General features: G+C 33.5%; 3 protein-coding genes across 4 annotated transcripts; 2 read left to right on the forward strand and 1 right to left on the reverse strand.

Moving 5' to 3' along the window:
• On the forward strand, positions 2,024–6,859 carry LOC109359102 (elongator complex protein 6). Its single transcript, XM_019603625.1, has 5 exons — positions 2,024–2,326; positions 3,296–3,368; positions 5,093–5,292; positions 5,372–5,518; positions 6,613–6,859. The coding sequence occupies exons 1-5, from the start codon at positions 2,090–2,092 to the stop codon at positions 6,739–6,741; spliced, it is 786 nt and encodes a 261-aa protein (XP_019459170.1). The 5' UTR covers positions 2,024–2,089; the 3' UTR covers positions 6,742–6,859.
• LOC109361368 lies at positions 7,986–11,365 on the forward strand. Of its 2 annotated transcripts, XM_019606852.1 has the most exons (4): positions 7,986–9,097; positions 10,069–10,330; positions 10,582–10,802; positions 11,038–11,365. In XM_019606852.1, the coding sequence occupies exons 1-3, from the start codon at positions 8,076–8,078 to the stop codon at positions 10,756–10,758; spliced, it is 1,461 nt and encodes a 486-aa protein (XP_019462397.1). In that variant the 5' UTR covers positions 7,986–8,075; the 3' UTR covers positions 10,759–10,802; positions 11,038–11,365. The 2 variants fall into 2 exon arrangements, with proteins under 2 accessions (XP_019462397.1, XP_019462396.1); XM_019606851.1 differs by having other exon boundaries at positions 10,582–11,365.
• On the reverse strand, positions 12,603–24,899 carry LOC109359069 (WD repeat-containing protein 74-like). The gene is made up of 13 exons (XM_019603584.1): positions 24,751–24,899; positions 24,270–24,388; positions 23,630–23,659; positions 23,389–23,525; positions 21,992–22,171; positions 18,704–18,767; positions 18,463–18,570; positions 17,333–17,486; positions 15,927–16,016; positions 15,448–15,503; positions 14,559–14,616; positions 12,846–13,178; positions 12,603–12,755 (listed from the first exon to the last, which is right to left on the reverse strand). Exons 1-12 carry the CDS (start codon positions 24,830–24,832, stop codon positions 12,895–12,897), a joined length of 1,362 nt encoding a protein of 453 aa, XP_019459129.1. The 5' UTR covers positions 24,833–24,899; the 3' UTR covers positions 12,603–12,755; positions 12,846–12,894.

A 25,073-nucleotide genomic window follows, 5' to 3' on the forward strand; every position in this document is an offset into this window, starting at 1 on the left:
ATGATGTTTTTTATACAAGACTAATGAAAAAGTCTCATTGAAACTTAAGGCTTAATTTAATTAAGCATGTTTATGTGGTTTATTTTCTTCTTTTCAACATTAATAAGGGAGTCACATCTTTTATTCTAAAGATCGTATAAATTCATGTACCATTGTATTCTATTGGTCAGAAAAATAAAATATGAATTAAATATATATCAATTTTATATTTTATGATCAATAAGAACTAAATGGCACATGAAATTGTATAACAGAAGATGTTCTTCGATTAATAAGTGACATTGGGAGTGTATTAGGTTTATTAATCACTTCCTAAGCCACATTTTTAGAATTTTTGTATCATTTTGGTGTTGTATTTATATACAATAGACTTGGGCAATTATGTATACAACTTAAGAAGTATGGTGTTACCCTTATTTCGTAGAAGTGCTAATAAAACTAATTATAGGGTAGCATTGGATATTGGATATTTTTCAAAAGCTATGGTAAGAACAAATTTAATGATGATTATTTTTATTTTGTGTATCATGACATCTAATTCGAATGATATTTTTAAAGAAATCTAAAATGATTCTAGTTTTATTGTTATCTAAAGCCTTTATTTCTATATTATTTGTCGTGCATTAAAACTTTTGTCACAACTAGCCTCACTAGAAAGTAGAAACCATGCACAAAGTCACATTCTCTAACAATTACGTGAAACTCGAATGGAATCAGTAACAATTTTATATTATTTGGTTGGATATGATTAATTTGATACATGAGAATATGAAGTTTTGGGGATAAATAATTATGGTTAGTGAAACTCTAACATGTGTGCAAATTGCAAAAACTTCAATGAAATTTCTACTAAATTTTTAGGGGAAAATCTCACATAAATGAAGGACTTTCCAAAATAATATAGTTGCCAGCAAATTCACAACACAATATCTAATATTCATAACCTACTTTAGTGGGAAAGCCTATGTTAAATCATTTTTCATTCTCTTCCTTTCAAGATATTGGTCTACTAGTATAAGACCGTACTAGATCTTCATACAAGACCAAAAGATCAATGATTTTGATCCCTTATAGCAACATTTGTTGAGAAAAGTAGTCACACACCCCGAAAGAGATTAGTTACTTACCTACAAGTAAGGGTACAAACATGTCAATTTTGTCTTAAACAAGACTTATATAATATACTGGAGTTTAAGTGTGGTTTGTTAGTCTATTTAAAAATATAGTATGGTCTATTAATCTATTTAAAGACTTGATATATTATATAATACTAAAATATGTCACCATGTGTGCAATTAAATAGGTTAATAAGTCTTGACTAGTCTCATCTAACTCTAACAATTACAATTTATTTTTGTATATATTTTTATATTAAAATTATATATATATATATATAATATTAGTTATATTAAAATAATATAATATGACAATTATTATATAACATAATTAAATAGGTCAATCTATTAGGTTTAATAGACAGTTAAGCTGACCTAAAATCTAACTGTTAAGTTAAATAGTCTTTTTAATAAGTTTGGGTCTCATCTATCGATGAAAATAGTCTACCATGACATAATGTTATCGGACATGTAATATGTCTCTAATTAACGATCTGGTCTATTTCTCGGTAAGGATACCCTTATCTACTCGCTAAAAGTAACCATAATCGTTGTTCTTAACATAGTAAGAATATTTTTACTTTATTTTTTCATTATGTCATTCTTATTTTTTGACTATTATTCTTAGACAAGAACAATTCTTGGTCACCAAGAGAAAAGGAGGAGAGAGTTAAATGTAATAGGAAATAATGTTCTTATTTCATTTCGTTTTTTATTCTTATTTCATTTATAAACCTCGTTTTTTATAATCGTAAGAAAGAAGTAAATAATGTTCTTATTTCATTTATAATAAATTATAAAATAATATATGAGACCTAAATAAAGTCGATATTATTTACACAAATGCGAGATTGTAGTACCAAATAAAATCTCTCATTTTCTCATTGGGCTAGACCTTTTTAGGGTTCTTATCATTGGTCTTCTTCATCTTCATCATTTGAGTTGCAGAAGAAGCAAAAGAAGAAAACACAAAAATGGAGCACACAAATTTGAACCTTCTTGATGAAGCACTAGGTCTTCACAACACGAAGAATAATCTATGGCCACTGTGTGGTCGTTTCGTTCTTGTGGAGGATTCTGTTGACACAACTGCTTCTTTCGTACTTCATCACATTATCAAACGTTCCTTATCTTCTCACCCTTCTTCTTCTCTTATCTTCCTCTCATTCTCTCACCCCTTTTCACACTATGATCGCATTCTCAGAAAGCTTGTATTTTTCTTCTCTCTCTCTCTCTTTGAATTTATCTTTGTTCTTTTTGTTGCATCTGGGTTATTTAGTTTTAGGAATTGGGTATTTTGTTTATTCATCAAAATGGTTTATTTTTATGTTATTTGTGCGGATGAGCTTTAATTTAATTGCTATATCAGTGTGGATTTATATTAAATGAAGATTAGTCCAATTTCTAGAGATAGAGTGAGGCCGAGAAAATTAATATTTTGTTATTGAACATGATTTATGATAGAGATTTATGATTTCGTTATATCCATATAGCCGACTTTGGGATTAAGACTTCATTGTTGTTGTGAGTTTTAATTCAATTGTTATATCAGTGTACTTGGCTCGTTTTTATTTTCATTCTCAGCTAGAATGTTTTATTATTAATTATAGTAATGTCTTTTTACCCTGTTCCCTGTTTTTTAAAGTTCTATAAAGGAAATGAGAAAACAAGAAGAGTGAAAATAAGAGAATGTTGTTGTCAATTTCATAATTTTCTTTAGCAAAATTTTGAAAACTGAAGCATGAAAACAAAAGGGGTATTTTTATAATTATTAATCAATGAATATATATCATTTAGAAGGAAAACAGAAAGAAAAAAAAACCAAACATCAAATTATTATTGTTTTCAAATGGATGTTTGTGTCATGCTTGTCTTATACTGTAACTAGTTTTTTTGTGAAACTACTTTTCTTAATAGATGGTAGATACCAAATATTCATAGTACATATGATGTTTCTGATTCTATTGAATACCATTGTCTTTGAATAGGAGTGTAGAAGAGTAGAAGACACAATCTAGTTTTTCTATCACTTATGCATTATAATTTTTCTCTGCTTCAAAGTTTGTTTCCATTACATTCCAATCAAATGTTTGTTAGATTATTCTGTCTTATATTATGTGCTTTTTATTTTAATTTTTTGATGGATGGTATTTGATAATCTTCATGTGTACTTGTGCTAGGGTTGCAACTTAGCTGCTCAAAGAGATAACAGTAGATTCTTTTTCATTGACATGCTTATGTTGCAGTGTCCAGGTGAGAAAATCAGGTATTGGTGTTAGGTTCTTTTAGCTTTGTTGACAAAATTTAATATTGTAACTTGTAAAAATGGATTGACGGGGATAGTTACTGTTTATCCATGTAGTAATTGTTTCATGTACTATGTATTAAATGTAGAGCAGAAACTATACTTTCTGAGTATTTTTTGTAACAGTGGCAAACATAAAAATCATCCACCAAAAGCTTTGATACAAGGTAGCCCTTTGACCTCTTATAAAGCCTGCATTCCTCTTCAACCGATATTAGAATGTTAAAGGGGGAGGAGACGTGTTCATTCTTAAAACTTTGTTTTGTCCAGCCTTTTCCAACCATATACAGAAAAGAACTGCAACTTGTCACAATCTAAACTCTCTAAATTGTATCGACAAAGGCGCTTTCTGTTTGTGTGCAAACCAAAACTTGTGTTGTTCCATCGAACATTGCTTTGATCAACTCAGACTAAACACAACAATTATTCAATCCTCGCCACCTCTTTTCTGACTATAGGTTGTATGACTTGTATCCTTCTGTACTTAAGCTACCTTTGAGAAAGAAAATTTGTGCGTTCATCATAAAATTGTGTGTTGAAGGAAAACAGGATCTGGTGTATGGCTCTATTATCTAGGATTGCTTATTTAGTATCTGTAACCTTGTCCAAGAAATATTCTCAGGTTCTTTGGAAGATAAGTCTTTGATCCAAAGAAAAGTGTTTTAGTGATTATCTCCTGAGTCACTGGTCTAATTTTTGTAGTTCACATTAGCATCCAGGAGGATCAAGGGTACTTTTCCGATTCCTGTTTTGTGCACCTTAATTAAAGTTTACTCTACTCTAGTCTGGTGTTATCTTGGCTTATAATTCTAACTTTTGAGTCTTTTCCTTACCTTATTAATATTGTTTAAACAAACTGTTTGAGGGAAATTGCATATATTAGATACAAACCACTTACACTTCTTTAAACACTACTATTCTAGCTCATGCACTAATGTAGTAAAACTGGTACATGCTTCGGCACAAGACTACTAACAATATATTATATGACTCCTAAAACATGAACGTTCCGCCCAAGTTAAAGTTTATTAAGCTGTCAGTGTGACAAATAAATATACTTTAATTTAATGGGTGTAATTAATCCAACATAGCAAAATGAGGGAAGTCTCTCACGCAATCTAAGACGTTCCTCGGAGTTAATAACTTGAGCATAATGTTCTTGATTTTAAGGATGATTTGCTTTCCACCTCCCAAGTATGGTTTTTGATGATATCTTTTTGGCCTACAAGGGTAACTGCCCCTTGGAATAAAACTGTAGCACTTGAGAGAAATGGAGAGGAATAAGAAAATAGGCTCAGTGATCTGGTATACAAATAACAGAGTCTGCTCCTCTGCTTATGATTTGCAACCTTGCAATTGCGGAGTCATATGGTTATGGCGGCCACCGCAACTGCAATTTCGGAGCCTGATTAGGTGGTGCAGTCTGTAAGTTAGAACCATGTACACTAAAAAATAACTTTTTCAATTGTTTTGTGCTTAAATCACAGTCTAGACTCTGCCCCCTTTTACGATTACATATTTTTGCAATAATTTATCTTACCTTAGAGGCAGTACGGAAAATGAGATATTTATATTGTTTCTTATAGATCATATCATTCTTATAATATAAAAAATTATTGTTTCTGATAGATTATATACACGACTAAATAATATCGATGTTATTGATGACCAGATGAAAGAAAACCCAACCATGATGTGCTTGCTGCTATATTTGAGAAAGTGGAAAGAGTGATCAGCGCATTACATCCCGACAATAAGAAATTTCTCACTATCATGATAGATGATATCTCTTTACTTGAAGTTGCTGCCAATGGCTCTTCGAATGCTGTTTTAGACTTTCTGCATTATTGCCATACGCTAACGTCAGAGTTTGTAAGATAATACTAGCTCTACCGTTTTTCGAGATCAACTTCTATGTTTTCTGTTCTTTATTTCTCTTATCCTGTCACAGGGCTGTGCATTAGTTGCACTTGACCATAAGGACATTTATTCGAATGACGAGAGGCCTGCCCTTATCTTAGAGGTGGAGTATCTTGCTGATATTTTGGTCAATGCCGAACCATTGTCTACTGGTTTGGCAAAAGATGTGCATGGACAGGTACAGTTTTATTGTTCAACATAGTAAATTTACGCCTCGCCTATTTATAAAGTTGATGAAGTAAGGTCATCTCTAACCGAGAAAAACCTCTCTTTGACTTCCATTTGATAGAGTTTGACACCAAGGTAGAAGAGAACCAGCAGTTACCATCTTTCAATTACTAGTAGCTCTGAGCATTTGACAAAACTTTTGGTTTACATTATTTATTTTGTCGATTAAGTAAACCCGGTTGCGTCTCTTTTTCTTTTCCAACGAAATACAGAAAAGGGTATTTCTGTTTTTAAGGAAAGTCCAGAGACCAGTACTCCCCATGCCCGTCCTGTCTCCTTTATAGACATTGGCAGTATTTTAAATTACGGGTGCGGTCACGGTTGTGGGTACTGTGATTGCAGCCGTTGCGGCGTGAATTATTTTATGATTAAATAAATATATTTTAGTTCAATGCGGTTTGATGTAACCCAAATGTGGTCCCATGCAGTTGCGTTGCGGCCTGATGCAACCCAAATGTGGTCCTATGCAGTTGCGTTGCGGCCTGATGCAACCCAAATATGGTCCCATGCAGTTGCGTTGCGGCCTGATGCGGTTGTGTCATTCTAATTCGATGTTACACCGCAATTGCAGTGTGATGCAGTTGCGACAGTCATTACAACCACAATATTGCCGCTGCATCACGTGATGCGGCCCGCAATTTAAATCATTGGACTTTGGCTTAAAGCTAAAGTATCAATTTGCTCAAGAAACTACCATTTACTTTGCAAAACTCAGCCATAAGGTCCTCTTGTACTTTTATAATGTCCCAAGAATGAGTCCTTCTATTTAACTTAAGGTGCTTTTCTCCATGAAGTTTCCTTCTCAAGGACATATCTTGAGCTTATCTTAGTTCTTCGGCCATTCGACGTCCTTCACTTCAGTCATGAATTATTGGACACATGTCATGATTTTAATGACCGAAAGAGATAATTTATCTTTTGATACGAGGAGATACTTTATTCTTATACTATTCATCTTTTCTCCGTTATGAATTATTTGTGATAGAGACACTACTACAGATGCATCTACTTTGCACTGATTTTGGTGATTTTTTTCCTTTGCAGTTGATGGTGTTAGATAAGGGGAGTGAACATCAACATGGAATATCATCTCATAAAACTCACAATTTTCACTTCAAGATCAAGGAAAATAGCATTGAGTACTTTTACCCTGGCACAATAACCATGAGATGATGAAAATGCTTGTACAAAGAGTGTGTAATTTTGAAAGAAAGATTGTTATATTTTTCAATGATGACCTTAAATTATACATTTTGAAATCACCTTTGTTGGTGTGATAAAATTGTTCTTGAAGGAATTAGAAGGCAATATAATTTGGGGTATAAATTGTTTTGTTTATTTGGAGTTTATAATTTTTCCCAAAGAGTTTAGTAACTTTGTTTAGGTTAGCGATGACAACGGGGTCAGGCAGGTGCGGGTAATGCTTTCCGTTTCCAAACCTGCACTATTTGTGAGTACTTAATAAGTTTTTAATTTTATTATATATTTTGTAAAAACCATTATAAAAAAAATTATTATGAATAATAAGATATTTATCAATTTATAATTATAGGTAGATCACTATAATTTGTCTTTAAGTTTATTGGACTATTCCTAGTTTGGAGTTGTATACGTGTGTTAGCTATTTTTAAAGTAATTAAAAATAAAATTAGAAATATGTCAAATGCTAATAAGTGAGTTTACTTGGATATACATTATTCCTATTTTATAATAATTAATGTATAAAAGTAATTATTACTTAGTAATAAAATATGTATATGATAATTTTGTAATTATAGTTCATTTATTAAAATTTATTATAAAATAATAATAAAACAAAAAAAATGTTAAAGTATATATGATACCCATAGGATCGTTGTTATGATATTTATTTTAATTTATAAACTAGTTTTATGGGTACTTGTTGTACATATTTTAACGAGTATTCATGAATATTTTTGAAATCCGTAATTTTGTTGATAACCCTTCATGTATCCCATTGAAACTCCTCCCACGCTTCAATTCTGAAGCCCAAAGCATCCATCAATTAACTCAACATATGTATAATTATATGAGTAAAAGTCGGATCAATTTAATATATTGTCAGTACATCATTGAATTATTTATAAATTTTTTTTACTGTAATATATAGATATTAGATTTCTTATATAAATAATTTGCCGAATCCAGAATCACTAATCTCTCAGTCTGATTCAACCAACGGACGTTGGTTCAAGTGGTACATGCTTGATTATTCTTAAGCAAGAAATTCGAGTTCAAATCTTGTGGATGAAAAAAATGCATGTTGGAAGAGTTAGCTCCACGTACTTTTCTGGCTCGGACAAGATTGTCTTCAGTATAAAAATACCTGTGGGAACAAAAAAAACAGTTTGATACAAAATAGAAATAATACTACACACCAATTCAGAAAGAAAAAGAAAAACAAAATTTGAAAACCAAAACGGAACAAGAATAAAAACAAAGCACACAGAATTGGTTGAAGTTGTTTTATTTTGTTTTGTTATGTAATGCATCAGAAAAAATCAGAAGTTCAGATCGGAAAAGAAACCATTGGTGTCTCTTCCGATTTCAATCATCCTTTTTCAGTTCACCAAAAATTTCATCACAATCATAATCATATTCATAATCACTTTTTCCCTCAAATTATCACTACTCAACATGAATTATTATTATCTTCATCAACACCTTATAAAAGAACCCAAACCCCTTTTTCTTCTTTATCCAAATCCCCAACCTTATCTCAATTATCACACCATTCCCGACCGCAACCGCAATTTAAAACACTTAATATTACGGCGGTTATAAGGAGTACAGTTATCTGTCTCCTCCGCCGCCTCAAATACCTACGTAACCACCGCCATCTCCGCCCTACCCTCCTCCTCTCTCTCCCCTTCTTCTACTTCCTTGTTTCTCACTCAACACACTCTTTCCTTCTTGATTTTCTCTCAGCTTTCGCTTTCTCCGCCGTACTCCTCCTCTCCCTTAACCTAACCCTCCCTCGCCTCCCCTCTCTCCGCCTCTTCCTCGCCCGCTCCCTCAAGCCCTCCGCCTCTCCCCGCCCTGTGCCCCGGCTCCCGGTTTTCTGGACCATCGGGTCGCGGCACAAGGCGGAGAGGCGGGCGGTTGCGGTTGCGGCGTCACCGGGATCGAACTCTTGTTCGGAGTGCTGGGTGCAGGTGTATGGTAATGGTGATGTTTATGAAGGGGAATTTCATAAGGGAAAGTGTTCAGGGAGTGGAGTGTATTATTACAGTATGAGTGGGAGGTATGAAGGGGATTGGGTTGATGGGAAGTATGATGGGTATGGTGTGGAGACTTGGGCTCGGGGTAGCCGATTTCGCGGTCAATATCGAAAGGGATTGAGGAATGGGTTTGGGGTGTATAGATTTTACACTGCTGATGTTTATGGTGGGGAGTGGTTTAATGGACAGAGTCATGGGTGTGGGATTCATACTTGTGAAGATGGGAGTAGGTATGTTGGGGAGTTTAAATGGGGTGTTAAGCATGGACTTGGACACTACCATTTCAGGTGAATTTTTGTCGAGTTTGTTTTCGATATTGAAGAATTTGATTCATGTCTTTGTTGCTCTTTTAGCTTGATTTGTTGTTGAATTGATTGTTATTGGGAATTCTGATATTTAATTGAGTATGATGTTGTTGCTACTTATCTTTATTTATGAGGTATTGCATACACTTGTCATTTACACACGGGTCATGTTTGTGCAGTTTTTTTGAACATCTAGCTCTGATTATGCCATTTCTTTCTAACATGAGTTGATTTGCGCAAGTGTTGTGCACCGATCAAGAATGATGATATTGTTGGTTTTGTTAGAATTAAAATGGTTACATGCTTGTTTTATTAGCTTGCACATCGAGTTAGGAAAATTCAACTATTTTGTTTGCTTTATGTATTGAGAAGAACTTATCCTAATTTTCATGTTTTCTCTTCTCGAGAAAGAGGTATTTGATGCCAGACTGTTGTTTTCTTTCTAACTATTTTATACGACCCCAAGCTTGAAAACGCATTTCATCATTACTAGCAACAAGTCACATAGTCTGAAAGAATGACCAATTTTTATATTCTTATCATGATGACTTAGGGATTGGTTTGTGACTATGCTGTGGCCCCGTTATATAAAAGCTTTTAAGCTCGCTTTCATTCCTACTCATACCACCATTGCGTCTATATAGATATATTTCAGCTGGCCTTTATGAGAGTCATCTGAGATATGTAATTGGACTTGTTTGTTAGATATTTTATTGAACACGTACGAAGATTCCAACTGTTTTTTATTGCATGCAAAACTGACTATGTTGCAACAATTGGTGCTGAATCATGTTATGCGTGAATGCATCTTCCCGTATTCTCACAAATGTAGGATGCCTTTCATCTTAGGGGATTCATTATTGTCCGACTATATCATGTTATAAAGTTGTTTGCCACCTTTACTTATCTCGCCATGAAAAGTTTATTTGCACTAACTATGTCTGTTTACTTAGAAATGGGGATACCTATGCCGGCGAATACTTTGCGGACAAGATGCACGGGTTTGGAGTATATCATTTTGCAAATGGCCACCGATATGAAGGAGCTTGGCATGAAGGCAGAAGGCAAGGACTTGGAATGTACACATTTAGAAATGGCGAAACCCAATCTGGTCACTGGGAAAATGGAGTCCTTGACATTCCAAGCACACAGAGCACCACTTATCCAGTTTCTCCTGTTGGTGTCTATCATTCCAAAGTACTCAATGCAGTTCAGGTAAATTCTGTATGTCTATCATTCCAAAGAATAATATTGAATATTTATCTTCATTTTCTATACGGTTGCCTAGATATATCAGCCTGTAATCTGTATGGTTCTGTCCTTCTGATTTTATTTAAGTCTTTAGTCTTATATGCATAAAAGTAGAACAATCTTGTAAAAGGAAAGAGATAACAAGGTGCATAGATTTAGATACTTTACATAGCATTGAACTTCTAAATTTTTGTGTTTCTTTGTTTAACAAATAGGAAGCAAGAAGAGCAGCAGAGAAAGCTTATGATGTGGCCAAGGTAGATGAGAGGGTGAACAGAGCAGTAGCAGCTGCTAATAGAGCAGCCAATGCAGCTAGAGTAGCTGCAGTCAAAGCTGTGCAAAAACAAATGCACCATGTTAACCATGAAAGCTTCCCAATTCCTATAGTTTAAGACTTCCAATTGCTGCTTTTTACGTAGAGTAAATACCTATTATGGTCCCTTAAAAATTTTACATGTACTAATTTGGTCCTTGAAAAATTGAAAATCTCAAAATGATGCCTAAAAATATTAAATGTGAGTCAAATTAGTCATTTCCATCATTTTTGTATTACCCCTAATAGGGACTATTTTGACTCACATTCGCAATCTTTGAATACTAGTTTGGATTTTTATTTTCTCAAGGATCAAAATGGTACACATGGAAATTTTCATGGCCCAAATTGGGTATAGAGAAGCTTGTGACTATAGAGGATGGTGGCTACACTAGTTTAAAACACAGCTTTATTAGTAGTAGTAGTAGCCGGCTGAAAGAAAGAAAATAGATTTGTTATCTATCTGCTTTTTAGGCCATGTATAGAGGAAGGGTCATAGCATCTCATATGATAAAACTATTTCATATTTATTTTTTCATTTGTAAACTTTTTACTAATTTTTTGTAAATTTTATGTAGAGTTGTAAATGCTGGTGTGAGGTAAAACTCACCCTGCTACTGTTGTATTATGGCTTTGGTAAAATGAGGAGAAAAGAAACATATATAATAAAGATGTTCTTTTTCTCAGCTTGGAGTTATCTGTTTTGGCTGACTTGTGAATATTATCTGATGTGAACTTTATTCACTGGTTACAAGTTTTTTTCCACCAAAATTGATACATATCTTAAGAAGTTAAATGGTACAGATAAGTAATTACATTTTTTATGAATAATGTTCAACTTTATATGAAAATTGGAAGAATATTCTTAGTTAGTTTTTTCATGAAGTTTTTTTAGGGGGGGATAAGTTTTAAACTCAAGGGCTACACTTAATGTCTTGTGGCTTTAATATTGAAATGTTGGTATAATTGAAATATGTGATATCCTGCATTTTTAAAATTCATGTTTTAAGTGGAATGATATATCTGCTATGGCAATGGTAAACTTGGTCTAAGGAGATAATACAATTGGTTTTACCAAATGATGAGGAATCTATCCACTACTGGTTCTAACATTGCAATGGTGGAATATTCCATAGTTACACGGTTTTCTTGTTTAGCCTATATACCATATATCATGTATCGAGTTTACCATAAAGAGAATTATTACAACAATAATACAAAACTGATAAACCATATAGAAACATGTGTCGCGCATCGAAATTGGTGTCGAGTTTTAAACTCAAGGAGTCAAGGGCTACACTTATAGACTTGTAGCTCAAATTTTGAATTGTTAGTATAATTGAAATATGTGAGACCATACCATATTTTTTGAGTGATAGTTCTATTATGCCGATAGCAAACTTGGTCTAAGGAGAAAATATAATGTAGAAAATGATAAACCACATAAAATCGGATGCCATACACCGAAATCGATAATGCATACCATGGAACTATGGAATATTCAAATACTGATAAAAGAGATGCAGGATCAATGGTTTGAAAATAAACTACAAGCAGTCAAAGGAGATTTTGAACTGAAGGTATGAACTTCACTATTCTCAAATGCATGAACATCTCTGTTCTTTGCCATTAATGATATAGTGAACAATTTGGAACCAAAATTATCCTAAGAAATGCAAATTTACATGCTGAAACATGAAGATATTATATGGTGAGAGGATATTTTGTTATGCAAACTTTGCAAAGGATTCAAGAATAATCACATTTACACAAACCCAAATAGTAAGACTTCAATCATAAGAAACATATGTAACCAAAATAATGTTTAATCATATTGAATTGAGAAAATATGAAGAATTTAAAAGCTTTTTCACACCTAAGCAAAAAAAGATATTGGCACTATAACACCAAAAAAAAGGAATGCCAAAAGCCAATAACTGCAAAATTGTTTACTGAACCTTGATCTCTCCAATGTTGGGTAAGTTAAAACATACTAACCTCATGCATAAAGAATTCACAAAAGTGAACAAATTTACACCAACCCAGCTACATAAATTAAGTCACTTTTCTCAAAAATTCACCTCCAAGCTTAATCTAAACAAAACACAAATCCCCTCCAAAATTCATATTTGTCTACCTTACACAACATACACCTTCATATTAACTATGATGTGTGAACTTCAGATCAAATAGTTTTCATGTGACCCATCTGAAATCAAAACCCTTCATCTGAAATTTCATATTTTGAGCTCTTATTTCTTTTCTTGGATGTTGACTTGCTTACCTTCTCTTTTGATGCAATCTTCTCTTCTCCATCTTTTCCTTTAGACTTTTTGCGCTCTTCACTCCGCTTAGATTTTTTATTTCTTTCATCGCCGTTTATATTTTCTTTGTTCTTGGACGACTTTTTTCTTTTCAAAGATGATGCTTCAACTTCCTCATGAATTATGTTCCCGGTTTCCTCCTTGCTTGGTAGCGATTCTGCTCCTGCAGGATTTTCTGATTATAAAAATTTAGAGGCATAGAATCAGTAGTTGTACAAGATTTCAATTACACAAGACATCATGAAAATAATATAGATAAAATATCAAGTAACAACACAAATATATGAGTAGCAAAAGAAATTAAAATGCCTAAAGCATTGTGACATTTCGGGGGAAGGAGCATAATATCAACCCCCGAAGCCTGTCCTTGCCTCAAGATAAAACCAATAAGGTACAACAAAAACCAAGCCTTAATCTCATTAGGTAGGATCGGCTACATAGATCGAAAGATGCCGTAATGCTTAATCACAAATCATGTTCATTGACAAAGCATTGATCTTTAAATATTTCCCAATTGTTTCACCTATAGAAAGATAAAACTCGTAGGACACCTATAAAAATTTCCAATTCAATGTATGAACTAGTACTTTAGCACTTAGTAATAGTGGATATCAATGTAGTCCAACATAGAATTCTTTTTATTGGTATTTTACTTTCTAGAACACCATATGGAATTTGATTATGCAATCATCGGGAGTCATAGTATAATATGAATCTGCCTATGTAGTAACATGCATGATTTAAAGCAGTAAACAACTCTAGGTAGGAATAATCAAAGTTGCAGATTGCAATCATATTAAGAAAGCAAAAGATTCTAGTATACCACATTTGATTCAGAAGAATTGTTTATCCATAATCCATATCATAAAGGTCTGACAAAGTTTTACATCGGTGCCGACTACCTAACACAGCCCTTCTCTATCTGGGTTTAGGATAGATTTTCAACAAATCACGACATAAGCAGAGTTTACACCAGAACGGCAGATCCAAGCTTAAAATCTGAATGATGAAAGGTGGACAGTATCAACTGCTTTAGATGCTATCATGCTGACATACATGTTTATTGACTATCACTTTCTCTTCCTCATAGGCAAGAACCCAGCACGTAAACTACTTTTTTTCATCATCGCAAATTTCAAATGGTACTAAATTATCTTACTCCCATAAATATTATAATATTTTGAATAATTCTGCATATCTGAAGTGCTAATATACTTACTAATTTCTAATTTAAAAGCATAGATACCATTTTTAGAGCCTTTCACATTGTGACAATAAGCAAGTTTCTGATATTCAACAACAACGAGTCTCTCTTATTAAGTTGATGAACTCAATTTTAACAGCATCGATACTGAAAGCTTATCCCCTAAATCATTGTTTGCTTCAAACCCAAGTTGTTGCTGTTTATAAAATTAGTGTGAAGCTATAACACAAGCAGACTACACCGGGCATCGAGTACAAGTAGCATCCTACGATCTTTGATGTCTTTCTTTCTTTTTAAGTTTAATTAATTGATCTTGAAATACTATATTAAACAGGAATGAAAAATACTAACCTTCAACAATGAAGTTGGAGTCAAAAAGAGCATGCGTAAGAGGCTGCTTGAGAAAAACCTGCAACCAATGAAAATAGATAAAATAGTTATGACTACAAGAATAGGGAATTATTTAAAAAAATCTACTTTTACAGACAACTATTACTGTAAGCAGAAGACAACTATAAAAGATCCTGAAAGCCACTGGGCACCAGTTCAAGTTTAGAAAGTTTTCCATGTCAAGGCCATGACATATTAACCTGGTTGGTTCACTGTATACTATTTTTTTCCTTGGCCATGTGATCCTCACAAATATTTGAAGTACAAGAATGAGTTAAACAGTGTCAAGGTTCTATCTCAAAACCAATTGGTAATGAGAGGAGTAGCCAAAGAAGCCCCAACAGGTATTTCAACCATGCCTAAGAGAATGAGGCAGGTGGTATGAGACTTACTTTCCGACATGCCCCCTTCAAAGAAGCATGTCAGACCAGGCAAAGGGTTACCTCTAACACACAACAAAAGGACATATTTTGGCTCATGACAACAAGAGAAGTTGGGCTCTGCCTCTAATACCATACAAAGGTTCCTCCATCTCAAAGCCAATAGGCAATGAGAGGAATAGCACATCATGTATTTAAACCACACGTGGAACAATGAGGCAACCGATGGACAGTGCAAACAGCCTCTGTCACAATATAAGTTAAATCTTAAAAGGGTTACAAGGTTGTATTGCTTATATGTTTTACAACAGTTTCTTTATTTGATATTCAAAGAAATTGGACAGGTTAGATGGATAAATATCGTCAAATCCTTTTAGTTTCATATCCTTAGTTTTCAATCTGATGCACATTCCAACAACATGAACTTCATAAGCATTCTGTAACAGACAGAAAAATGGTAGAAAGCCTACAGATGAAAGAAGCTGCCTTGTCGTTGTATCCCAAAGTCGTAGATAGCTGTCCAATCCTAGAAGAATAAAAGATCATAGCATTAGTGACATGCATAGAAAACCAAGTTCATAACGAGAAGTCCATATATTTTATCAGATTTAGAAATAATGAATCACTTTCTATCCAGAAAAAAAGGGTTAAACACTATTAGTGACAAGTGACAACACATCATGTACTGTCTGGATGAGCTTCAGGAGCAATCACACATAAGGTAAAGAAGGTAACAAGTTTTATAAATAGGTAGCATAAAATAGAAACAATATGAGAAACAACTAAAGATTTTTTTATGATCCAAAGATTGCACCAGGGAACCCCCGTAAATTTAAACGATAAACAATACAAAGGGCAAACACAGACCAAACTCCATTTCTGTACCAACCAGTCTATCTACCTCCTCAACATACAAGTAGTCAAGTAGAAGTTAAGAATTAATGCTCACCACATGAAGCTATAACAGGTAGCTCAGGGTGCCTGACTATTGATCTGATGCTTCCAGAGCATTTTCCGATGAAACATCCTAGCAACTTTCCTGTAAAAACAATTATTTGGTAAATAATTATAAAACAAAAATTCATTCAAAAAGGTCAACTAAAAGAAAATAGAAGCAAAAAATGTGTAAAGTTCATAATAATTAGAAGCTGCAGATTTAATACAATTGCACCGATTGACAACCAATTGCCAGAAACAGTAGCAACACGGCCAATAGAAAAGCCACTAATCCAAATGAAGATTCTCAGTTCTCATCATGATTATACTCACATGATTATATCATGAGGGAATTGTTGGATTGAAATTCTAGAATTTTAAGACCCCACCTCTCAATCAGTGAACCAATATATACTGGAACTGATCACAAGCACTAGTAGAAACTATTTCCTAATATTTATGTAGTCTTGCTAAAGCTAGAAGAAGGCAATTAGAGAATAACTTCATTGTTCGGCTTGAGTGGGTGGCTGCACTTGCACAACTATACAGTAAGAGAAGCGATGCTTAATTAAGGATGAAGCAACATTCACAAGCACCGAGGTTGTATCCAAAACATAAAGATGACACTTCAGGAATCAGGATGGTAAATTGAAAGGGCAAAATGTAAGTGATGTAAGAATGTCTTTGATAACCCCTTCTGCTAAGCAATGGCGCTTTGTAGCATCCAAAACTATGCACAAAATCCAGAAGAGTACTCTAAACCCCAGAGATAGATCTTTCAACCCCAAAAGAAAACACCTTTCCTTTTCATTCCAACCATCACCTCCATAGCTAGAAACCAAATTCTATCCTGAACCTAGATGCTTTTATACCATCATTCTTCGCCCAAAAAATAAAGCATGATTTTTAGACGTAATCTCTGGCACACAAAAATACTAAAAACCTAAAAAAAGTCAAAGCAACTTAAGTTGGATTCTGTTCATAAGATGCATACCTCTTGGCCTAAACAACAATCCAAGCATAAGCTTCACTAAAACTGGTTTACTAAAGTGGTAATAATGTAAAATATCATTGTAGACATATGAAACGTTCAACACTTACAAAATTGACTCATTACAGTCTTTCAAGGATCAAGCTGTGATATGTAAATATCAATTGCAACAAAAGTGCACCCAACTCTCCCAAGCAAAGTGCAAGGAGCATTTCTTAAGGAAATGGGTCCAGTTTGTAGGCAACAAATAGCCAATTTGTAACCATGTCAAAAAGAATATATTTTAAGTAACTGGTGTCAAAAATATTTCAGTCACAGATGGAAGACAAGGAATGTCATTGAAAAAGAGTATATATTGAAGCAAGTTAAACAATGCTATAATCACAAATCTGAAATTTATGACAGCCTGCACATGACATTAGAGATACCTGTGCGAATATCAAAAGAAGCCATGTCACCAGTCCCATTCCCTACATAGACTGAATAGCCATCTATATCTGCAGCCACTGCTTTAATTGGTGTCTCACGAAAATCAAATGAGAGAACAGGCCTTCGCTGAGCAGATATGTCGTAAAGGCGAACCTGTTCAGAAGAGCAGGGTCATAAATCAAAGAGTAGTGGGAAAATTTACAATCAAGCAGAGCTACTAGAGAAATAATAACAGAAACAACCAATTTTCCCCTTCTGAATTTAAAAATTATGGCTATTAGTTTGTGATAATAAAAGAGACCTCACTTGACTGAGGTCATACACGAGACTATTCTTCAGTAAAAACATAAAAATGTTAATGATAAAAAATATGTGGCCTTGTGGAATCAAGTAATGTCAATATATGCTCCCTTATGTATTAGAATCATAAAGTAGCATACATATATGCAAGTGCAGTTAAGAGAGAAAACAAGTGAAGATAGGAATGGGAAAAATAAGAGAAGTAAAAAGAAAAACAGGTTGAGACAAACTGACAGTTTAAAAATCTCAAATCATTACACTTATTTTATATAAAAAAAATAAACATATTTTTACAAAATTATGTTAAAAACCATTGGAGCTTTTTGAGAGGAAGTGAATATTGAGAACTACCTTCCGGTTCAATTTATTACAAAATATAAATATCAAAGCCAAACTTATCACTTTAAGAAGAAACCAAACATAAAAGGGTGACCCAGTGCATGAGACTCCCACCTAGTGGGGTCTGAGGAGGGTAGATGTATGCAGTCTTAACCCGTAAGCGGAGAGGTTTTTTCCAGGATTTGAAAACATGACCTCTTGATCACTAAGCAGCAACCTTGTCGTTGCACCAAAACTCACCCTCTAATATGTATAATCAATAAAAAATAAAGTATTCCTGCATAAATATACTTAGTGGGAAGTTTTCCTCTTGCAAAATATTTCTAATTCTCTGGAATTCCAAAGAGAAAATTATTCATCCTTCTCAAGAGTCTAGCATTCCTTTCACAAGGATATCAACAACAAGGAACATTTCATGTGCTACTAGACAGTAAAAATCTGTTTATTCATTCGTTTTAGATTTTGAAAAGAATCATGTCGCTAAAATTACCTGATGGTTGTTAGTGCCAGTTACAAATTTTTTATGGTCATCTTTGCTTAGGAATGTAGCAGATGTAAACCAGGTAGGTGTAAATATACCAAGGCTGTTCTTAGGAGGCTGCATAGATAAAAAGGATTGATTAAAATCAAGCATGGCAAAGAAGGGGAAATGTGCTATAGTGAAAAACAAACTGGGGGGAAATAAATTAATAAGAAAAGTGAAAAGGTGGGGTTTTGACATGAAGACTCACAGATTTGGCATTCCAGACCTTAGTGCAGTTGTCAAGATCCCAAATATTAACTTCAAAACCTTTCCTGTAGATAGCATACATATATCATAATTTCTCAAGACAAATATATAAATAACAGTTAGAGTTGGTGTACATATTTAGATTGTCGAAAAGTTTTAAGGGGGTGCCAAATTGTATTTTGTCTAAATTGGCTGTAATATGCTTGTATTAACCTAATTCATATTTTCAGCATTTTGTAAAAGAAATCTCTTCCGTAACCTATAATAGAAGAAACCTGATAGGTTTTGTACTGAGTTCTAACAGCACCCTTCAATTTCTTGTGCTTCCACAAACTAATAAAACAACCAAATTCCTTAGGAATCTAAGTAAATGAATTCAAACATGAAATAATTATGATACTGTTTCATGCAGGCCATCCATAATGCCACTAGGGGTAAAACTTTCAAAGCTTTCAAGCCAAAGCATTTATTCACATAACAAGACAGTACTTAATTGCATGAAGTAGAATGTGGAGACCACTAAGGCTTTATTTATGAAACATTATCCGGTATGATTCAGAAGCACCGAAGCTAATGATTATTTGTTTCTACAGTTCGGAAAGTGAAGTTTTAGGTGTTAAGTGGAATCTACTCAGAAATTTCATAAGCACCAGGTTTGCCCATATATATATATATATATATATATATATATATATATATATATATATATATATATATATATATATATATATATATATATATATATATATATATATATATATATATATATATATATATATATATATATATATATATATATATATATATATATATATATATATATATATATATATATATATATATATATGGGCAAACCTGGTGCTTATGAAATTTCTGAGTAGATTCCACTTAACACCTAAAACTTCACTTTCCGAACTGTAGAAACAAATAATCATTAGCTTCGGTGCTTCTGAATCATACCGGATAATGTTTCATAAATAAAGCCTTAGTGGTCTCCACATTCTACTTCATGCAATTAAGTACTGTCTTGTTATGTGAATAAATGCTTTGGCTTGAAAGCTTTGAAAGTTTTACCCCTAGTGGCATTATGGATGGCCTGCATGAAACAGTATCATAATTATTTCATGTTTGAATTCATTTACTTAGATTCCTAAGGAATTTGGTTGTTTTATTAGTTTGTGGAAGCACAAGAAATTGAAGGGTGCTGTTAGAACTCAGTACAAAACCTATCAGGTTTCTTCTATTATAGGTTACGGAAGAGATTTCTTTTACAAAATGCTGAAAATATGAATTAGGTTAATACAAGCATATTACAGCCAATTTAGACAAAATACAATTTGGCACCCCCTTAAAACTTTTCGACAATCTAAATATGTACACCAACTCTAACTGTTATTTATATATTTGTCTTGAGAAATTATGATATATGTATGCTATCTACAGGAAAGGTTTTGAAGTTAATATTTGGGATCTTGACAACTGCACTAAGGTCTGGAATGCCAAATCTGTGAGTCTTCATGTCAAAACCCCACCTTTTCACTTTTCTTATTAATTTATTTCCCCCCAGTTTGTTTTTCACTATAGCACATTTCCCCTTCTTTGCCATGCTTGATTTTAATCAATCCTTTTTATCTATGCAGCCTCCTAAGAACAGCCTTGGTATATTTACACCTACCTGGTTTACATCTGCTACATTCCTAAGCAAAGATGACCATAAAAAATTTGTAACTGGCACTAACAACCATCAGGTAATTTTAGCGACATGATTCTTTTCAAAATCTAAAACGAATGAATAAACAGATTTTTACTGTCTAGTAGCACATGAAATGTTCCTTGTTGTTGATATCCTTGTGAAAGGAATGCTAGACTCTTGAGAAGGATGAATAATTTTCTCTTTGGAATTCCAGAGAATTAGAAATATTTTGCAAGAGGAAAACTTCCCACTAAGTATATTTATGCAGGAATACTTTATTTTTTATTGATTATACATATTAGAGGGTGAGTTTTGGTGCAACGACAAGGTTGCTGCTTAGTGATCAAGAGGTCATGTTTTCAAATCCTGGAAAAAACCTCTCCGCTTACGGGTTAAGACTGCATACATCTACCCTCCTCAGACCCCACTAGGTGGGAGTCTCATGCACTGGGTCACCCTTTTATGTTTGGTTTCTTCTTAAAGTGATAAGTTTGGCTTTGATATTTATATTTTGTAATAAATTGAACCGGAAGGTAGTTCTCAATATTCACTTCCTCTCAAAAAGCTCCAATGGTTTTTAACATAATTTTGTAAAAATATGTTTATTTTTTTTATATAAAATAAGTGTAATGATTTGAGATTTTTAAACTGTCAGTTTGTCTCAACCTGTTTTTCTTTTTACTTCTCTTATTTTTCCCATTCCTATCTTCACTTGTTTTCTCTCTTAACTGCACTTGCATATATGTATGCTACTTTATGATTCTAATACATAAGGGAGCATATATTGACATTACTTGATTCCACAAGGCCACATATTTTTTATCATTAACATTTTTATGTTTTTACTGAAGAATAGTCTCGTGTATGACCTCAGTCAAGTGAGGTCTCTTTTATTATCACAAACTAATAGCCATAATTTTTAAATTCAGAAGGGGAAAATTGGTTGTTTCTGTTATTATTTCTCTAGTAGCTCTGCTTGATTGTAAATTTTCCCACTACTCTTTGATTTATGACCCTGCTCTTCTGAACAGGTTCGCCTTTACGACATATCTGCTCAGCGAAGGCCTGTTCTCTCATTTGATTTTCGTGAGACACCAATTAAAGCAGTGGCTGCAGATATAGATGGCTATTATATATATATATATATATATATATGTATATGTATACATGTATATATGTATATATTGTAGACTTGAGGATCTTGAGTGAAGGGATGCAGGTTATGTGGTAAAAACTCAATGACGGGCATCATGAAGTTTGTGCCTCTGCATATATTATAGAAATATGTATTCTTCTAAAGAAGGCATATTTCTATGGTAACCATTACTTTACGGGATTGTACCTGACTGATCTTTAAATCAGAACACTCTGTAGTCCTTACTTGAAAGTCATTTCCTCTTTTCGGTTCCCATTTCTTTAGCATGTTAGGTTAATTAACTTATATGTTGTCCCACTCATTTGTATTCAAAAAATGCTCCTTTATCAAAGTTAAACAAATAAGTTGTCCAAATAGTTCAATACTGAACACTCATTTGGATTGCATCAAATATACTTTCAAGTTTCTATATGATGCTTATGCTAATAGTAAACACTCACCCTCCAAATAAAGCAAATTTCTCACTTGTGTCCACCTTGCAACACAAGATGTTACCACCAGAACATATGCTCCATGTTTTTGAAGAATCGTTGCAGGAAGATTCTGTTGATGAATCAGTAGCTTCAATGGGTCTTATGCTTGCATTTCCATTGGTTGTGCATGTAAGTAAAGTACAAGACCTAAAAACAAAAAACAATCACCACAACTGAATGACATTGAAAGTACACAAACATGGAATCAAGTAGTTGCTAACACAAACACACACCAATTCATACATGATCATATATAAATATACTAAATATATATATAAGATCATAATGCAAGCAATTAATGCATCTCGAACATGGGAGCACACACATGCAAGCACATACAAGAGTAATGTATTTTGAATATTAGAACCAAGTACCAACAGCTCATTAACTTTAGATTGTAAAGCTAATATCTATGTTCAAGAATTTCAGAGAAGGTCTGCATCAAAATCAACAGTAACAACTGCAGCAAAATTTGAATAATGTGAAAGTGGACATATCAAAAAAGACAGATGCAACATGGCAACACATAGACCAAACAAATTGATGCGGGGCAAAGGGGGTTAATTATATTCATATGTTCAGTTACTTTTGAGTACTGTACATAATACAGTAAAATAAATACCCTGGAAGGTGTGTATTATATCATCCTTTAGTTTCCTTTGGTTCAGGTTCCCATAGAAAACTAGGAGGGACAGGAGCTGTTTCTATTTAGGGTTCTTATCACATATAAGGCTGTTTTAATCAGGTCTTTGCTACCCTTTCTTTTCTCTCCCGGTATCTCTTATGCACTAAAGTCTACAGGTTTCATCCTAGGTCATTTATCTTACATCATTCACAGAATATGAATTCCTATTAAATTCTAGCTGCTTGAATTTTGAAATTTCAATAATAACTTAATCATGTAATCATCAAAAAATCGTATATTAATGAATGGATAGTACAAATCCTCCAGTCTGTTATATTCAAGAAGACTGTTGGTAATACGGTTATTCCAACAGACTGATTACATGATTGATAGATATGACAAAATACCCTTACCTAATACTCAAATACTAGTGCTACTATTACAAGCACAAACCCATTAATAATGAGATTAATAACTTGAATATTCTAACAAATACCAATAAGGATTGCCGCGCAAGGGCTAAACCAAAAAAGCAATCTAAAAATACGACAAAAGTCTCAGGTACAGCAACTTGCATTCACACATTTTATCAAAATAGACCAAAATAATTCAATTTCCATAAAGAAATTTCACTGTGGTTATTACTCTTTAGCTATGTCAATTATTGAGAACAAAATCAGAATACAATAAGAAGAATGAAAGACGAACTTGAACTGTCAAACAGAAGTGGTTTACATACCCGGAAGCAACCTCCAAATTTTGTTTTGCAAATAAATGCAAGCCAGCAATATTGTTTTCTTCAGACTTAAGATCTGAACCATTGGCATTCGAAATTGTAGCCTGAAGATCTCCGCTTACAGGGCATATAACCTCAATCTTCCAAATACAAATAGAATTAAGTACCTCAATATTTAATAAAAAAGCTTGAAAACCATCTAACCAAACCTGATCGAGAACCCTCAATAACACTGCAAGCTTACCTGGCCATTTTTCCTTGCTACAGCCATTAACTGCAAACCAAGAAAAAAGATAGGAAAATTATAAGAATCTTATTTTTCTGTTTCATTTCCTTTTGTTAAACTCAAAAAGGTAAATTCTACCACATTACTAGAAAAACAGGGAATGGTTTAATGAAAGTTGGGGGTTTACTATTGAAACAAAAACTGATAGATTGAACAATGTAAATCATATTCTTTGACAAGATTGAAGTCCATGCTTGGAAATTGAACAATGCCAACCAACCCATTTTCGAAAGTATATAACTTGAAGAAAAAAGCCAAAAACATGTCGCAAATATTTCACTAATGGTGATAGCAGACATCTCAACAACCCAGAATCCAAAATAATACATGAACAATTTTTAATCGAACAAATGATACTTCGGCTCTAACATATGTTTATATAACTTAAACCTGATCCCATCATTCAACCAAGCTCCCTAAAGGCTATAAAAAGTAAGCTAGTAGCTTATTAAAAAAAGCTCTTTGCAAACATAACAATTCCCTTATTTTTGGTCAAATAAGCTATCTCACTAGCTAGCTTATAAGTTGGCTAATCGATTTTCGAAACACACTCTAGTTAACCAATCAATAATGGTGACCCGGAAAATCGAAGGCATACCGGTTGAGTTTTGCGATCAAGCATTGAAACAGCAACAACAGATTTGGATGAATCAGGTTCACCCCATCTCTCTACAATCTTGGGGATTCCCCCTTGCTGCTTATCACGTGCTTCCACAACTAACAACACAAAACACATAAAAACGAAGTTAACCAATGAATGAAACAACAACAACAACAACAAAATATTGAAAAAGGTCGGTCTAGGAGGATAGATGTACACAACTTCAAGAGCGTATTTTATATAATCTCTTTCAAGGTGCGTAACTGCCCCTCACAACAAGTGTTGCTCTCGGCAACGACGTTTTGGTTATCCTGGACGAGGCCTTATAACACTAGACCAACATCTTGTTGGTACAACTCTAAGAGGTTGTTTTCAGTATTTGAACTCCCGGGTTATTAATGACTAAGCAGCAACAAACTTATCGTTGCGCCGAGACTAGATAGTAGGAAAAGGGAATACTAAAAAGGAAGAGGGGTACCTTTGATGAGACCAAGAGTGTCAAAGGTAAGAGCGCGAAGGGGAGGGCAACCGGGGCAGTCCACGGTGGTCGTACGAGGCATCTTTGCTGTACCTGTGCGGCGTCTTCCGTTTCAGAGGAGGGAAGTGTTTAGGTTTTGTGGCGGGCTAAGGTGGTTTTGTAATAATTAATATATAAAAATAATTTTATTATAGTTAATTATTAAAATTTATTATGAAATAATAATAAAATATTATATATAATCTAAAAGTGATAGAAATATTATAATATATATGAATAATTATAAGATGGTATCATAATATTTATTCTTACTCACAATCTAT

Source organism: Lupinus angustifolius, chromosome LG11, assembly GCF_001865875.1.
Source record: "Lupinus angustifolius cultivar Tanjil chromosome LG11, LupAngTanjil_v1.0, whole genome shotgun sequence".
NCBI lineage: Eukaryota > Viridiplantae > Streptophyta > Magnoliopsida > Fabales > Fabaceae > Lupinus > Lupinus angustifolius.

What these genes read in the sequence shown, in the direction of transcription:
- LOC109359069 (XM_019603584.1), bottom strand. Translation starts at nt 24,832, where the DNA reads ATGCCTCGTACGACCACCGTGGACTGCCCCGGTTGCCCTCCCCTTCGC. An exon ending in AGGTCTGGAATGCCAAATCT is followed by an intron (nt 18,571 to 18,703) that starts GTGAGTCTTCAT and finishes TTATCTATGCAG; the next exon opens with CCTCCTAAGAACAGCCTTGG. An exon ending in TTCTTTTGATATTCGCACAG is followed by an intron (nt 16,017 to 17,332) that starts GTATCTCTAATG and finishes TTGTTTTTACAG; the next exon opens with GAAAGTTGCTAGGATGTTTC.
- LOC109361368 (XM_019606851.1), top strand. Translation starts at nt 8,076, where the DNA reads ATGCATCAGAAAAAATCAGAAGTTCAGATCGGAAAAGAAACCATTGGT. An exon ending in CTTGGACACTACCATTTCAG is followed by an intron (nt 9,098 to 10,068) that starts GTGAATTTTTGT and finishes CTGTTTACTTAG; the next exon opens with AAATGGGGATACCTATGCCG. An exon ending in AAGTACTCAATGCAGTTCAG is followed by an intron (nt 10,331 to 10,581) that starts GTAAATTCTGTA and finishes TTTAACAAATAG; the next exon opens with GAAGCAAGAAGAGCAGCAGA.
- LOC109359102 (XM_019603625.1), top strand. Translation starts at nt 2,090, where the DNA reads ATGGAGCACACAAATTTGAACCTTCTTGATGAAGCACTAGGTCTTCAC. An exon ending in ATCGCATTCTCAGAAAGCTT is followed by an intron (nt 2,327 to 3,295) that starts GTATTTTTCTTC and finishes TACTTGTGCTAG; the next exon opens with GGTTGCAACTTAGCTGCTCA. An exon ending in ATACGCTAACGTCAGAGTTT is followed by an intron (nt 5,293 to 5,371) that starts GTAAGATAATAC and finishes ATCCTGTCACAG; the next exon opens with GGCTGTGCATTAGTTGCACT.